Source organism: Vombatus ursinus, unplaced genomic scaffold (genome assembly GCF_900497805.2).
Source record: "Vombatus ursinus unplaced genomic scaffold, bare-nosed wombat genome assembly UNPS02010320.1, whole genome shotgun sequence".
Taxonomy (NCBI): domain Eukaryota; kingdom Metazoa; phylum Chordata; class Mammalia; order Diprotodontia; family Vombatidae; genus Vombatus; species Vombatus ursinus.
This window is the reverse complement of record NW_020950098.1, coordinates 702312-716024: the sequence shown is the minus strand read 5'-3', so window position 1 is coordinate 716024 and position 13713 is coordinate 702312. Positions and strand designations below refer to the sequence as shown.

Sequence of the window (13713 nt, the reverse complement as noted above, 5' to 3'; positions counted from 1 at the left end):
AACACAACAGTAAAGAATTGCCTCTTTAGTGTACCCATGGAGTTCTGACTCAACAGACAAAAATGTTATCATGGTTCATTTGTTGTTCACTCATTTTTCAGTCAGGTCTGACTCTGTGAGCCCACTTGGGGTTTTCTTGGCAAAGATACTGGAGCGGTTTGCCATCTCCTTCTTCAGCTCATTTTACAGTTGAGGAAACTGAGGCAAACAGGGTTAAGTGACTTCCCCAGAGTCACACAGTTAGTAGGTATCTGAGGTTGGATTTGAACTCAGGAAGACTGCAGACCTGGCACTCTATCCACTGAGCCACCTAGCAGCTAGCAGGCTGATAGGAAACAGTTAAGGAGTAGCTAGGCCTGCTCTGAAATGGATATGGGGAAGGGTCATCCCCTTCATGCATCCCCAAGGGAGTGTTACAGATATACAGCTGTAATGAGGTGTACCAATCTTTTTCTCCCTCAGGATAGGTGCCCCTTTTGTGGCTCATTTGGGAAGCAGCCTCTTGGTAATTTGAATCACTCAGTCCAGCTGATCCAGAGAAAGGAAAATTGAAAGGCAATGGGGGAGAAAATGTAAACGGCCCCTCTGAATTCCAAGGCTCAATGTGAAGTTCTGACGAGAATAGGAGACGATCCAGTCATCTAAACAGTGCAAAAAGGTAACATTATCATGGATTTTCAAGAGACCTTTTGCAAGAGTGAGAATGAAAACTGTGGGACCCTCAGTGAACAAAAGAAGGTTTAAAAAGAATGGTGGTCCTTTGACCCAGATGTGGGTTTTTAAGTGTAAACACCGAGACTCCAAAATGACCTTTCCATAGACCCAACCACCAGAACGCTGTTCCTCTGGGAAAGTGGATGGCATCCATCTGCTGATGAGCGATAGAACTGAGCTGAGTTACACAGGAAGTGAAGAACAGCAGGGATGCATGAGACCTGAGCTTCAGTCATATGATTTGTGGTTGAAAAGTACATTCATAAATGTTTTGCATGATTTCGAATGTATAATTGATATCACATTGTTTGCTTTCTCAGTGGGTGGAGGAGGAGTTAGGAGGAGGGAGACAATTTGTAATTCAAAATTTAAAAAGAATACTGAAAATTATACATCTTTTTTTAAAAAGTATATTCATATACTTGCTTATTTGATCCTCATAATGACTCACAAATTATTATCCCTATTTCACAGGTAAAATATGTTAATTATGTCCATTTTTGACACATGGTAGGGTACATGTTTGCAGATGGCAAACCTCCCATTCTCATTCTAATTTGCAGAAGATGGCAAATGTTAGGCAGAATGTAAGGTACTGTGCTCTTTTGTTCTATAGACATTTTGGTTGCTGAAAATGACAGAAAAAGAACATTAGTTCAGCTTGAGAAGAAACATAGAACCTGACATAGAAAGGCTTGAGGAGATAGACAAGACTATTCTGAGGACCTAAGAGAAAAGTACCCCCAGATAAATGTGTTGAGACGTCCTATATCTTTAGGCAGAGTTGAAGACAGACAAAGGGTAATGTGGTTCATCTGCTCATTTACTTGGGTATTCTCAGCATTTTGAGGGCTATAGCTGAGAAATTATATAAATAACTGTTTGGGTATTATGGGTCTATTATATAAGGACTGTCTGGAATTGAATCAAACATAATGGAAAGGTGCACTTCTTAAGTTTTACATCACTAGTTAGAGACAGGTAACTAGTTATGAGGTACTGCTTTCAATACGGAAATATTGGGCTCCAGACAGACTCTGCTGGTTAGAAGGAGAGGCCTTGCTGTCCTGAGAGCTGATCAGCTGGAGAAAGGCTGACTGAAGGCACAGAGAAGATGCCACAGCTCGGAAACTCACTGGAGGTGACCAGAATCCTGCTTCTGTGTTAGCTGTCCAGGCCTGATGCCCTTTCAGCATCATTTATAGCCTGAAAGAAGGGAACCTTTAGGGGTGTCTGGGTTGCCTTTGCTGCCCTTTCTTGCTTAGGAGAGACAGAAAGAGAAAGGCAAAGACCTTATTTGCAGCTGTTTTGAGCTATGCTGATATATTTTGTGAAAACGAGTGTAATACATTAGAAGCACCTCGCTTAGGGGTAGCTGTATTCTTAAACAGGCTTAATGTTGCTTCAGTGGAATGGCAACTATCCCCCCACCCCTGCTTTCCATGTCTGTAACTCTAATTAACTATAATGTTGCAGGGCTGCCAGGTGGTTCAGTGGAGAGAGTGCCAGGCCTGCAATCAGGAAGACTCACCTTCCTGAGTTCAAATGTGGACTCAGACACTTACTAGCTGTGTGACCCTGGGCAAGTCACTTAACCCTATTTGCCTTAATTTCCTCATCTGTAAAATGAGCAGGAGGAAATGGAAACCACACCAGTATTTTTGCCAAGAAATCCCCAAATGGGGTCACAGAGAATCAGACAGGACTAAACAAATGTTTAACATTGGAAAGTGTGTTAATCTACTCCCCTGTGGCTCCTACACGCTTGACCTGTAACTTCCCAACCCAAAATACCCCTCTCTCATGTTAGAATGTAAGCTCTTTGAGGGCAGGGACTGTTCTCTCTTTTGTTTGTATCACCAGCACTTAGGAAAGTGGTTGACTTACAGTAAGCAAGCCCAAAGTAAATGCTTTTTTGTTCACCAAGTCCTTCTTTCACTTATTCATTCAAAAGATCCGGAGAACAATCAATCATTATACCATTCACATTTTCACTTTACTTTGACACTTTAGTATTTATTTATTGGCAAGACAATGGGGGCTAAGTGAAATATCCAGGGTCACAGAGCTAGTGTCAAGCGTCTGAGGTTGGATTTGAACTCAGGGCCTCCTGATTCCAGGGCCCATGCTCTATCCACTACTCCCACATCTAGCTACCCCTTTGACACTTGAAAAGATCATTGATTCCCATTTATTTTATCCCTATCAGCAAGGATAAATTATCTCTATGGGATGTTTTTCCTCCTATGTGACTCCAGTCCAGGCTTTTCCTTCTTTACTCTTACCAGTAAGTGCAGCAGTGCTATACAAATGTATTACTGCTGTGCACCTAATAACTCAGGTGCAAATTATATTTTTAATACAGTAAATCATTCCCAATGCACCAAGGGATATTTGGAGAGTCCAGCAGTTGTAAGCATTTTGTAATAATAGCTGACATTTGCATAGTGCTTTAAGATTTGCTGAGGGATACATATACCCACAGACATACAGAAAGGTCCAAGTTCTTTAGAAGTAGAAGAATTAGGGTGTGATTATTCCCCAAGAAGAGTCAGGGAGACCTGAGTTTGAGTTCTGCCTCAGACACTTTACCTGTTGTTTGGCCCTGGACAAGTCACTTAACTGCCCTCAGCCTCATTTTACTTAAATGGAAAATAGGGTGTTAGGGAAAACATGGCTCTCATGAGGATCGAATGAGATAATGCATATACATATATAAAAAGATTTTATATACATATTTTAGATATAAACAGTTTATATATAAAAATAGATCTATTATTACATGTGTATCACATATACGTAGACCATATACATTTTATGTGTGTATTGTTAACGACTGGTAAGGGGTCCCAGGAAATGTAATAATGGACAGATTACAGACGATCTAGTATTGCACATATCTTGCATATATGTATATTACACACACGGAACACATACACATTATGTTCATATGTATGTAACACATATTACGTAACAGATCCTCATAAGAGCCCTGGGAAGTAGGTGATAATAACCCCATTTCCCATGAGTTAAAACAACTGGGCATTAGGTGACCTACCCAGGAACACACAGCAGGGAACGTGTCTGAGGCAGAATTCAAACCCAGATCTCCCTGACTCTTCTTGGGGAATAATCACAGCCTAATTCTTCCACTTTTAAAAAACTTGAGGGCAGCTAGGTGGCGCAGTGGATAGAACACCGGCCCTGGTGTCAGGATCACTAGCTGTGTGACCCTGGGCAAGTCACTTAACCCCGCTTGCCTTGCAAAAAAAAACCAAAAACAAAACCTTGGACCTTCACACATTTAAGCTTCTTAAAGGGAGTTACTATAAGAGATCCCAAGAAACAAACCACACCCACAATTAAATTAATGACTCCCATCCTTCCACCACCCCAGCGGATTGGGAGACTTCATCTATATTTGGGCTCTTTCCGCAAATCTTCAGCTCCCCGCCGGGGAAACGGGGCTCTTCCTTCCCTGGGAAAAGTCTGGTCACCCCACGCAGCGCCACCTCCTCCGACCAATGGCGGCCCAGCGCTCTCCCTCAGCGCAACGCTCACCCGCGCTTCCTTCGCGTCACTAGAGGATCCTGTTCCGCCCTGTTGCGCAAGCGCAGCTCCAGATCCCAACAATCCTCCCCGTAGCTGCGCGTCGAGATAAAGTTGGAGAGGGGGAAGGGCGGCCTGTACGTTTGCGCGTGCGCGGGCATTTCATTCGTTGAACTTCCCGGTTGCTCCTGCTTCCGGCACTGGCGGCGAAGCAGTTCCAGGTCGAAGGATACGCTTCCGGAAGGCGGGAGGCTTGGAACGCGGCTAGCGGATGCAGAAATCTCCTACCTGAACTGTAGCGGTGCGGGATCTGCGGCAGCCATGGAAAATGCGTGAGTGCGAGGTTTTGGGGAGCGGGGCTGGGATCTTCCCCTCCCGGGTTAGTGACACCTTAGGGAGGGCTGGTGTAGAGTCTGAGCCAACGGCTCATAGATTTAGAGCTTCAGTCCTGCGCTCATTTTACAGAGAAGGAAACTGAGGCCCGGAGAGTTTCTGACCCATGGTCACCCAGGCTTGGAAACCTAATCCTTTGGCTTTGAGTCCAGCGTTCTCTCTCCCCTGCGCCACACTGCCCTTCATGCTGGCGTAAATTAAATTAGATAATTGACTAAATGAGTCAGACACTTATTAAGCACCTGCTACTTCACGAATAAAACCAATGTAGCCAAGATTAGAGGGAAGGCAGAAAATTGGGGGGAAATATCTTAATTTCTCAGATAAAGGTCTCATCTCGAATATATAGAGAACTTTGAGAAATTTATAAGAATATGAGTCATTCCCTAGTTGATAAATGGTCCAAGGATACGAACAGGCAGTTTTTGGATGAAGAAATCAAAGCTATACTATAGGCATAGGTGAAAACAATGCTCTAAATCATTATTGAATAGAGAAATATAAATTAAAACAACCTTGAGATATTTCCCACCGATCAGATTAGCTAAAATGATAGAAGGGGAAAATGACAAACGTTGGAGGGGTTGGTAAAAAATTGGGACCCTAATACATTGCTGGTGGAACTGTGAATTGTTGATCCAACCATTTGGAAGAGCTGTGTTTCAAGGTGATTAGGGGAAAAGGCAAAGAACCTGTATGTTCTAAAATATTTATAGCAGCTCTTTTTGTGGAAGCAAAGAACTGAAATTAAAGGGATGCCCATCAATTGGGGAATGGCTAAACCAGCTGTAGTATATGATTGTGATGGAATACTGCTGTGCTGTAAGAAATGATGAGCTGCTTGATTTTAGAAAAGAAAAAAAAATATGGAAAGACATGAAATCATCATTAGTGAAATGAGCAGAACCAAGAGAATGTTGCTTACAGTAACGGCAATATTATTTGAAAAATAACTGTGAACGACTAAGCTATTCCCAGTATTATAAATATTTAAATCAACTACAAAGGACCTGTGAAGGAAGCTGCTATCCACCTTCAGGGAAAGAACTGATAAATAGAAGTATACGGTATGCAGAATGTGGTTTTACGTGTATATCTACATATTTATTTATCTGTGTCAAAAGGTGGTCTTCTTTGGTCCCTCCCCGAGAGAATAAGCAGTTTGATATAGGTTATTTATGCCTGTGCAGTCATGCAAAACATATTTCCATATTAGTCATTTTGTGAAAGAAAACACAGATTCCCCCCCCCCAAAAAAAACCCCATGAATAAAATAATTGAAATAAAATAAGAAAATGAAAAATAATATATTTTGATTTTTATTCGGACTCCATCAGTTCTTTCCCTGGAGGTGGATAGCATTTTTCAGCATGAGTCCTTTGGAACTTTCTTGGATCATTGTATTGCTGAGAATACCTCATTCATTAATACTTGATCATACGATATTGCTGTTAATCTGTACAAGGTTTAGAGAAGGCCTCTTGATGGGAATTTTAGTAGAGATGGGTAAGATTTCAACAGTTCAAAAACTGGTATTCCCAAAGCACAGTTGTGATTGTCATCTTTTATTCAGTGAATAAATGAGTGAATGAATCGTTTAATAAGCACTTAGACAACACATATGGAAGGTTTCAGTTATAAATTGATTGGAAAAGTCCCATGTCATTTCTACTGCTAAAATCACCTGAGTTTCTGGTGTTGAACAGTTTGACAATGCCAAGGACTTTGGGGGCAAGAACTTTTCCTCCTGTGTTTTCAGTAGTTGTGGCTTGTAGTACCTGCAGAAGCAGTTGCCCAGCAAGACTTCTGATCAAGGAATAAAACAAATGAATGTTCTCTTTCAGTCTGTTTCTTTACTCTTCTATTCTTTTGGAGATCCTACTTACATCTCCCAGTTATTTCATCTGTCTTTACCTCCCACCTCCTATGTGCTGAGCTCCATGGGGTACAAAACGTGGTATGGTGATAACTAGGTGGTGTCCTGGAGGCATGCTTCCAAGCAAGATGAGGTGAAGAAAGATTTATTAGAGCCCAGGATCCTGGGAACAAAGTCCATGGTTCCTGTGGAAGTGAGATGGAGATAATAATGATTTTGGTGAGGGGAAGATCACTGGTGCTTTGTGGATAAATCAGGAAAGGCCTTTTCTAGATGGAACTTAGTGCTAGAGCTGGACATTGAAGGTGATTTGGGATTCCAAGACAGTATGAGAGTGCCAAACTGTGCCACAGACTATGAGGTACTAAGTGCTGAATTTCTTGACACTGTGTCTTTCATGCAGGCGGCACTCAACAAATGTTTGTTGAGTTCCTATTACTCGAGAGAGATATCAGTGAGTATTGAAGTTGTCAAAGAAGGTTCCACAGAGGGAGGAGTTTTGAGTTGGGCCTTAAAGACTAATTAGGCTCTGGAGAGAGGAAAGCATTCACAAGGGGCCCAAAATGAGTTCCTTTTGAATGTTATAGATTGGGAAATGAGTCCACATTCCTTGGACAGTGAAAAAGAAGATTACTTCGGTTTGAATGCTCCCCTGAAACAAAAGTTTGATGAGCACTTTATTGTCTTAATATTCACATTCTCTTAATTATGCTGTTTCAGGAATGGCTTTGGGGAGATGCCTTCTCCTGTTGTTCGAGATGTGGAGGTGACACGGACAGCTCGAAGACAAAGTGCAAACAAAAGAGTATCTAGTATCCTTTCAACTTTAAATGTTGGTACAAAAATAACAATTTGTACTCAGAGCTGTAATTAACCATTTTCTCAAAAGTCACCATTGATTTCCTAATCACCAATTCCCATGGCCTTATTTTCCCCCTCTCATTTCTCATCTTTGATTGCTCTGAAGGTCTTAGTACTGTTGACCATCCCCTTCTTCTTTATATTCTCTCTTTCCTTATCTTTAGAGACATCCTATTTGGCTGGTTTTCCTACTTCCTCTATCTCCTTTTGACTCTTCATCTTCTTCCTGTCCCCTTTATGTGAGTCTTCCCAAAGGTACTACTATTGGCTCCTTTGTCTTTATATCATCTTTTTTGACAATCTTCAGGCTTCAACTAAAATCTTCGTATAGAATGGTGTTCATCGATTTTTTTTAACATCTTGATAACTTTAATTAGTTTCCTTTGTAATCCGTTTATATTCATTATATAATGCATATAAAATATATATAATGAAAGGGTCCATAGGCTTCACTAGAGTATCAAAGAGGTCTATGACACACAAAAGTTTAAGAATCCCTGATATAGGGGATTCTCACATCTGTCTCTTCAATCTTAACTTTTCTCTTTTGCTCCAGACTCACATACCCAAGGGCCTTCAGGACAGCTCTGCCTGATGTCCCACCAAGACTTCAAACTCAACATGTCTAAATCAACTTATTACCTGACTTTGATCTAGATAGCTGTGGATTGGGGCTTTGACATTCCTGGGAATTTTCACTTTAGAGTTCAGGAGGGTACTGTTGGATTCTTTGTATTTTCACTTTGCTCTCTGGCTCTAAGACATCTGGACTGTTTTTATTTATGATTTCTTGAAATATGGAGTATCTAAGCTTTTTTTTTTTTTTTTTTTAAGGAAGGATGTAGATTATGATTTTCAAGTAGTCCAGTAATTCTTATATTATCTTTTTGCCTTATTTTCCAGTCAGTTGTTTCTGATATTTTAGTCCTTCTGTTTTTTCAATTGTTTGATTTTATTTTAATGTTTCTTGTCTCATTGAGCAATTCCTTTTTGTTTGGTCCATTCAGTTCTTGTGTAAGGTATTAACTTTCCTTGGCATTCTTTATTCTGTAGCGTTTCCATTTTATATCTCTTGTTTTATTTCTTTGAAGCACTCAGTCCTTCTGACCTGAATATTTTTTTCTCTAAGATTCTACTTGGACTTGTGAAGTTATTCTCTTCTGCTAGGTTAACCCCTTTGATTTCTCTTGGTCGAAAGTATTCATTGTATTTGGCATTTTCTTCTGTTCACTCCTATCTCCAGCCTCAGTTTCTCAGTTGAGGACTTGTGTTGGGTCAGACTCCACTTTTATTGATCTAGATGATGTGAGCAAGTCCACTTGGTCCTGAGTGTGGTGTCTGAGAAGAGGGTCTACCTTCTGTGGGAAATATCTGACCTTGACTCCCTCTCGGGTTCAGGCCCAGGCTTCCTCAAGTGTTGGTTTGGAGCTGCCTAGATGCTGGGCAGGCCTGTGCTGCTTGAATGTTGCTCCAGACCTGTCTTCTCTGGGGCTAACCTATGTTGGACATTGCTCAGGATTTTTTTGTGCCCCATGTTCTAGGACCACCCCAGTGTCTGGTGTCTTATTATCTTGGCCAATATACATTTTCAAATCTGTTCCTCCTTCTGACTTTTAGTACCCCTATTCATTCAGTTTTCCATGTTTGAAACCTTGAAGTCCTCCTTGACTCTTCCTTCTTCCTTACCTCTCACATCTAAATCCTCCCAGTTCTGCATCTACAGCATCTCCTCCCAATTGCTCCTACTGCTGCCATCTTAGTATAGGCCCTGATTTTCTCCTGTCCAATACAGTAGCGCCCTTACATGTCTTTCTGCTGCCACTCTTTCCCTCTTCCAATGCTTCCTTTGTACCACTGCCAGGATCATCTTCATATCTAGAGCCAGTTATGTTGCGTGACTACTCAAAACATTTCAGTGGGTATCTGTTGCCTATTGAATAAAATTTACATTTCTTTGCTTGACTTTCTAAATTCCTTACAATGCTGAACCACTTTATTTTCCACTCTTACCCATTAGTACTCTCTAATCACTTAACCATCTTGGGCCTCAATTTCTGTATTTGTCAAAAATGTGGGAGTTGAACTAAATGACCTGTGAGGTCCCTTGCATCTCTAAATCTAGGATCTGTGCTTCACCTAAACTGAATTGCTTCCTGCCTCCTGAACTCAAATTATACTTTTAAGTCTTCCTACCTGTGCCCATGCCTAAAATGTCCTTTCTTTCCCACCACATCTGTTGAATTGCCCATCTTTCCAAATGCCAGGTAAAAGTCGTCTTCTTCATGAAGCCTTTCCTGATCATCTTACTGTCAGTAATGGCCTTCCTTCTGAGACATTCAGTTGTAGGATGCCATTTTTACATTCTGTTTACATTACGGTTATCTGCATTTGTGTCTTTTACCTCTGTTGGATTGTAAACTCAGTAAATACGCAGACTAGCTCTTATGTTATTTTGGCTCACTCAGGGTCTAGGACAGTACTCTGTACACAGTAGGCACTTTAAATTGTTCTTGTTTATTTACTTGTTTGTTTGGGTTTTTTTAGGCAATTGGAGTTAAGTGACTTGCCCGGGGTCACACAGCTGTTAAGTGTCGAATGTGTGGTCTGAGACTGGATTTGAACTCAGATCCTCCTGACTGCAGGGCCGGTTTTCTATCCACTGTGCCACCTAGCTGTCCCCTGTTTATTTTCTTAACATAGAAAAATCACTCATCCTTTTTTAAAAAATATATTTTTATATAGTATAAACATACTTAACTGTAACTTGAATGTAACTTATTCCATCCAAATGAATGGCTTTTCTTGACTAACTTTCTTATCAGTCTTGACTCCCCATGAAGATACTTTGGCTAATATTACACCAAGAAGCCAAATAATTCCTCGAACTCCAAGCTCATTTCGCCAAACCTGTAAGATTTTTGCTTTTAAAAACAATTTTCTAATTATGTAGGTACTAAGTAAAAACACATTAGCTCTTGCATTGTTTTTACTTTTTTTATTCTATAAGCAAGCTTCTTTATTTAATAAGCCTCTTCCTGGTGGATTAATGAATGTAAGCAACCTTTTAGCCCTTAGGCAAATAAATCTGCTTGGTTCTGTCATAATTGAGATTTAACAAAATGGTAAACTGAGGCAGATCTCTGTGCAAGATAACAGAGGGCATACTACCTGTCAGTAGTTAGGTCAGGGGCTTTCTTGTCTTTATGTCAAATACTCTGAGCAAAAGGACAGTTCCCCTTTTATGGGTTTTGGGGAGTGCAGAACAGAGTAGATGACATTATGGGATTGAGGGCAACATGATTGTTTATAAAGCTGGGGCTCAGGGAATAACATGATTGATTGGAAGTTTGATAATGAGGGCTATCAACTACTCTCTACTTCTTCTCTCATGAGACTTAGGAAGTGCTTATCTGAGTGCAGGTGTGAGATAGTGGCCCAGACTTCTGGACAGCAAACCAGACATCCTTGAAGGATAGCTTGGTGGAGTAAAGATATCAGACCCAACTCCTTTTCCGTTCACACACATTTCCTAAAGTTAGCAAAATTCCTTGAGGCAAGGATAGATCAGTGATTAGCAGGAGAGCTGGATTTCTAAAATAACCCATTACAGGCCACCTGAGTTCTGAACTAAGTTCATGGACGAAGAACCATGACCTAAGCAGTTACAGGAAAAAATCAATTAATTGTAAGTAGGATCAATGAGAAAATGTTACAGGAACAATCTTAATTTGCTCAGTTCTCGAATAGGTGGGGGAAAAAATCATACTTTATATACTAACCACAAAAAAACTTAAATGAACAGCAACCTTAAATTTTCTTCTACGTTCCTTTTCTCTTCAGTTACTTCACTGAATCGAAGTTTATTAAGGCAGCCAGATGTTTCTACCATTCTTGCAACAAGAGTAAAGTCTCCTCGAATTGCTCATTCATCAGCCTTCTTGGGAAATCTATCCATGGTATGTAAAAGGCCAGGGTTGGTTAATATTGACATCTTCACCTATGAAAGTAATGTCATTTCTAAGTAACAATATGATGTGTATATTAGAACACCTCATTTGTCCAGAATCAGGCATCAAATATTTTGGAAAACTCAGAAATCACAGGTGGAAAGTTGGGGAGAGCCATTAATAGCCAGACCCCAAGTCAAAGAATCACTATAACCCATTATTTTGTTGACCAGAAGAAAATAAATTGATAGGCATTAGAATCTGACCTCTCCTGTAGCGTATGGAAGCCAAGAGTAGAACTAGAGTATCATTGAAAAGGAATGAGAAAAGGAAATGGGGTACACCAGAGAGAGAACCTCAGTTGGGAAGGAGGTAGATTTAAGAAACCTGTGTACTGCTGTACATACAGACAGAAGAGCTGCTTTGTCCACTTACCTTGGTACAAAATAGAATAGGCACATTCTGTATTTCTTAAGTTTCTAAATTTCACATAATTAAAGAAAAAAGAAAAAGCTTTTGAGGCTTTACCAAAAAATTATTTATTTTTAGTCTTCAGCATTCACTTTTATAAGATTTTGAGTTCTGAATTTTCCCCCGCCTCTCCACTTCCCCCTCCCCAAGATGGCATGCAATCTGATATAGGCTATACATGTATGATCATATTAAACATATTTCCACATTAGTTATGTTGTAAAGAAGAATCAGAACCAAAGGGGAAAACCATGAGAAAGAAAACAAAAAAACAACAAAAAAAGAGAAAATAGTATGCTTCGATCTGCATTCAGACTCTATAATTCTTTCTCTGAATGTGAATAGTATTTTCCATCGTGAGTCTTTTGGAAGTCTTGGATCATTGTATTACTGAGAAGAGCTAAGTCTGTCATAGTTGATCATCACACAATGTTGCTGTTGCTGTGTACAGTGTTCTCCTGGTTCTGCAGCATCAGTTCATGCAAGGCCTTCCAAGTGTTTCTAAAGTCTGACTGCTCTCTACTTCTGATGGAACAATAGTATTCCATTGCATTCATATACCACAACTTGTTCAGCCATTCCCTAATTGATGGGCATCCCCTCAGTTTCCAATTCTTTGCCACCACAAAAAGAGTTGCTATAAATATTTTTGTACGTTTGGGTCCTTTTCCCTTTTTTATGATCTCTTTGGGATACAGACCTAGGAGTGCAATTGCTGGATCAAAGAGTATGTACGTTTTATAGCCCTTTCGGCGTAGTTCCAAATTGTTCTCCAGAACAATTGGATCAATTCACAACTCCACCAACAATGAATTAGTGTTCTAATTTTCCCACATCTTCTCCAACATTTATCATTTTCCTGTTTTGTCGTGTTGGCCAGTGTGATAGGTGTGATGTGGTGACTTGAGGCGTTTTTGTTAGACACCAAAATTTTTAGAGGAGCATTTTTTTATGGTAGCAAAGAACTGGAAACAAATTAGATACCCATAGATTGGATAACAACTAAACAAGTAATGGCATGTTAACATAATGTACCATTACTGTGTTGTAAGAAATGACAGATATAATGAATACAGAGAAGGATGGAAGGACTTACATGAACTGATGCAAAGTGAAGTAAGCAGAGCCAGAATAACGTTTTTTGTTTTTTTTTTAAATCATGCACAGTGACTACAGCAATGTAAATGGAAACATCAACCACAAAACAATTGGAAATGGGTATTGCAGAATTACAAAGAACAAGTTCAGTCCCAATTAAGAGGGAAGATATCTGCCCTTACTCTAAAGGGAGGGGGCATGGTCCATTGGTGTGAAACATTGCATATGTTGTCAGATTTTTTGGGCATATTAATTGGTTTTGCTGTGTTTTTTTTCCTCTTTTACCTCTTTTTTCTTAATTATTTGGGATTGATTTTGGTCGGGGAGAGAAAGGAATACTGAGAGAAATCTAGGCATTGAAAAAGAACAGATAAAAAATTTTATTTTAAAGAAAAGAAAAAGACAAAACAAGAAAGTTTTGACATATAGTTCAATATCATGTCACATCCCAACCGGTAAAGGATAGTTGCTAAGATTTTTTAATAGTTCTAAATCCAATACAGTTATTGAAAATCTTTATCCTCTGTCCATAGATAAATGAGAAAACCTAGACTGTGTTGTATACAAATGGTTTTCGAAGAAAAGATCAGAAGATGCCTCTATTTCTGGCCCTTTATTTGTGGAAAAGACAAAGGCTTTTTTTTTTTTTTAACAAATTCAACTGGCAGAGGCTTTTGCATTTCCTAAAGGATGGTTTTGATGTTTTTTAATCTCATGAAAAATAATGTTGAGTGTAAAACTGCCAAACAAATTTGTGGGTTTTTTTTTTTTTTAATTTAATATGTCAGTATGTTCTAGAAGCAA

The 13713-nt window shown here is 39.7% G+C and overlaps 1 protein-coding gene across 1 annotated transcript in view; it reads left to right on the top strand.

The window, feature by feature from the left end:
- Positions 1-4494: 4494 nt before the first annotated feature.
- Positions 4495-13713, top strand: part of NUP107 (nucleoporin 107) — a 52192-nt gene continuing 42973 nt past the window's right edge. The window contains exons 1-4 of the mRNA XM_027854179.1: positions 4495-4595; positions 7253-7344; positions 10216-10302; positions 11234-11349. Of these exons, the coding sequence (XP_027709980.1) occupies positions 4585-4595; positions 7253-7344; positions 10216-10302; positions 11234-11349 (306 nt within the window). The 5' untranslated portion in view covers positions 4495-4584. The remainder of the gene's footprint in view (positions 4596-7252; positions 7345-10215; positions 10303-11233; positions 11350-13713) is intronic.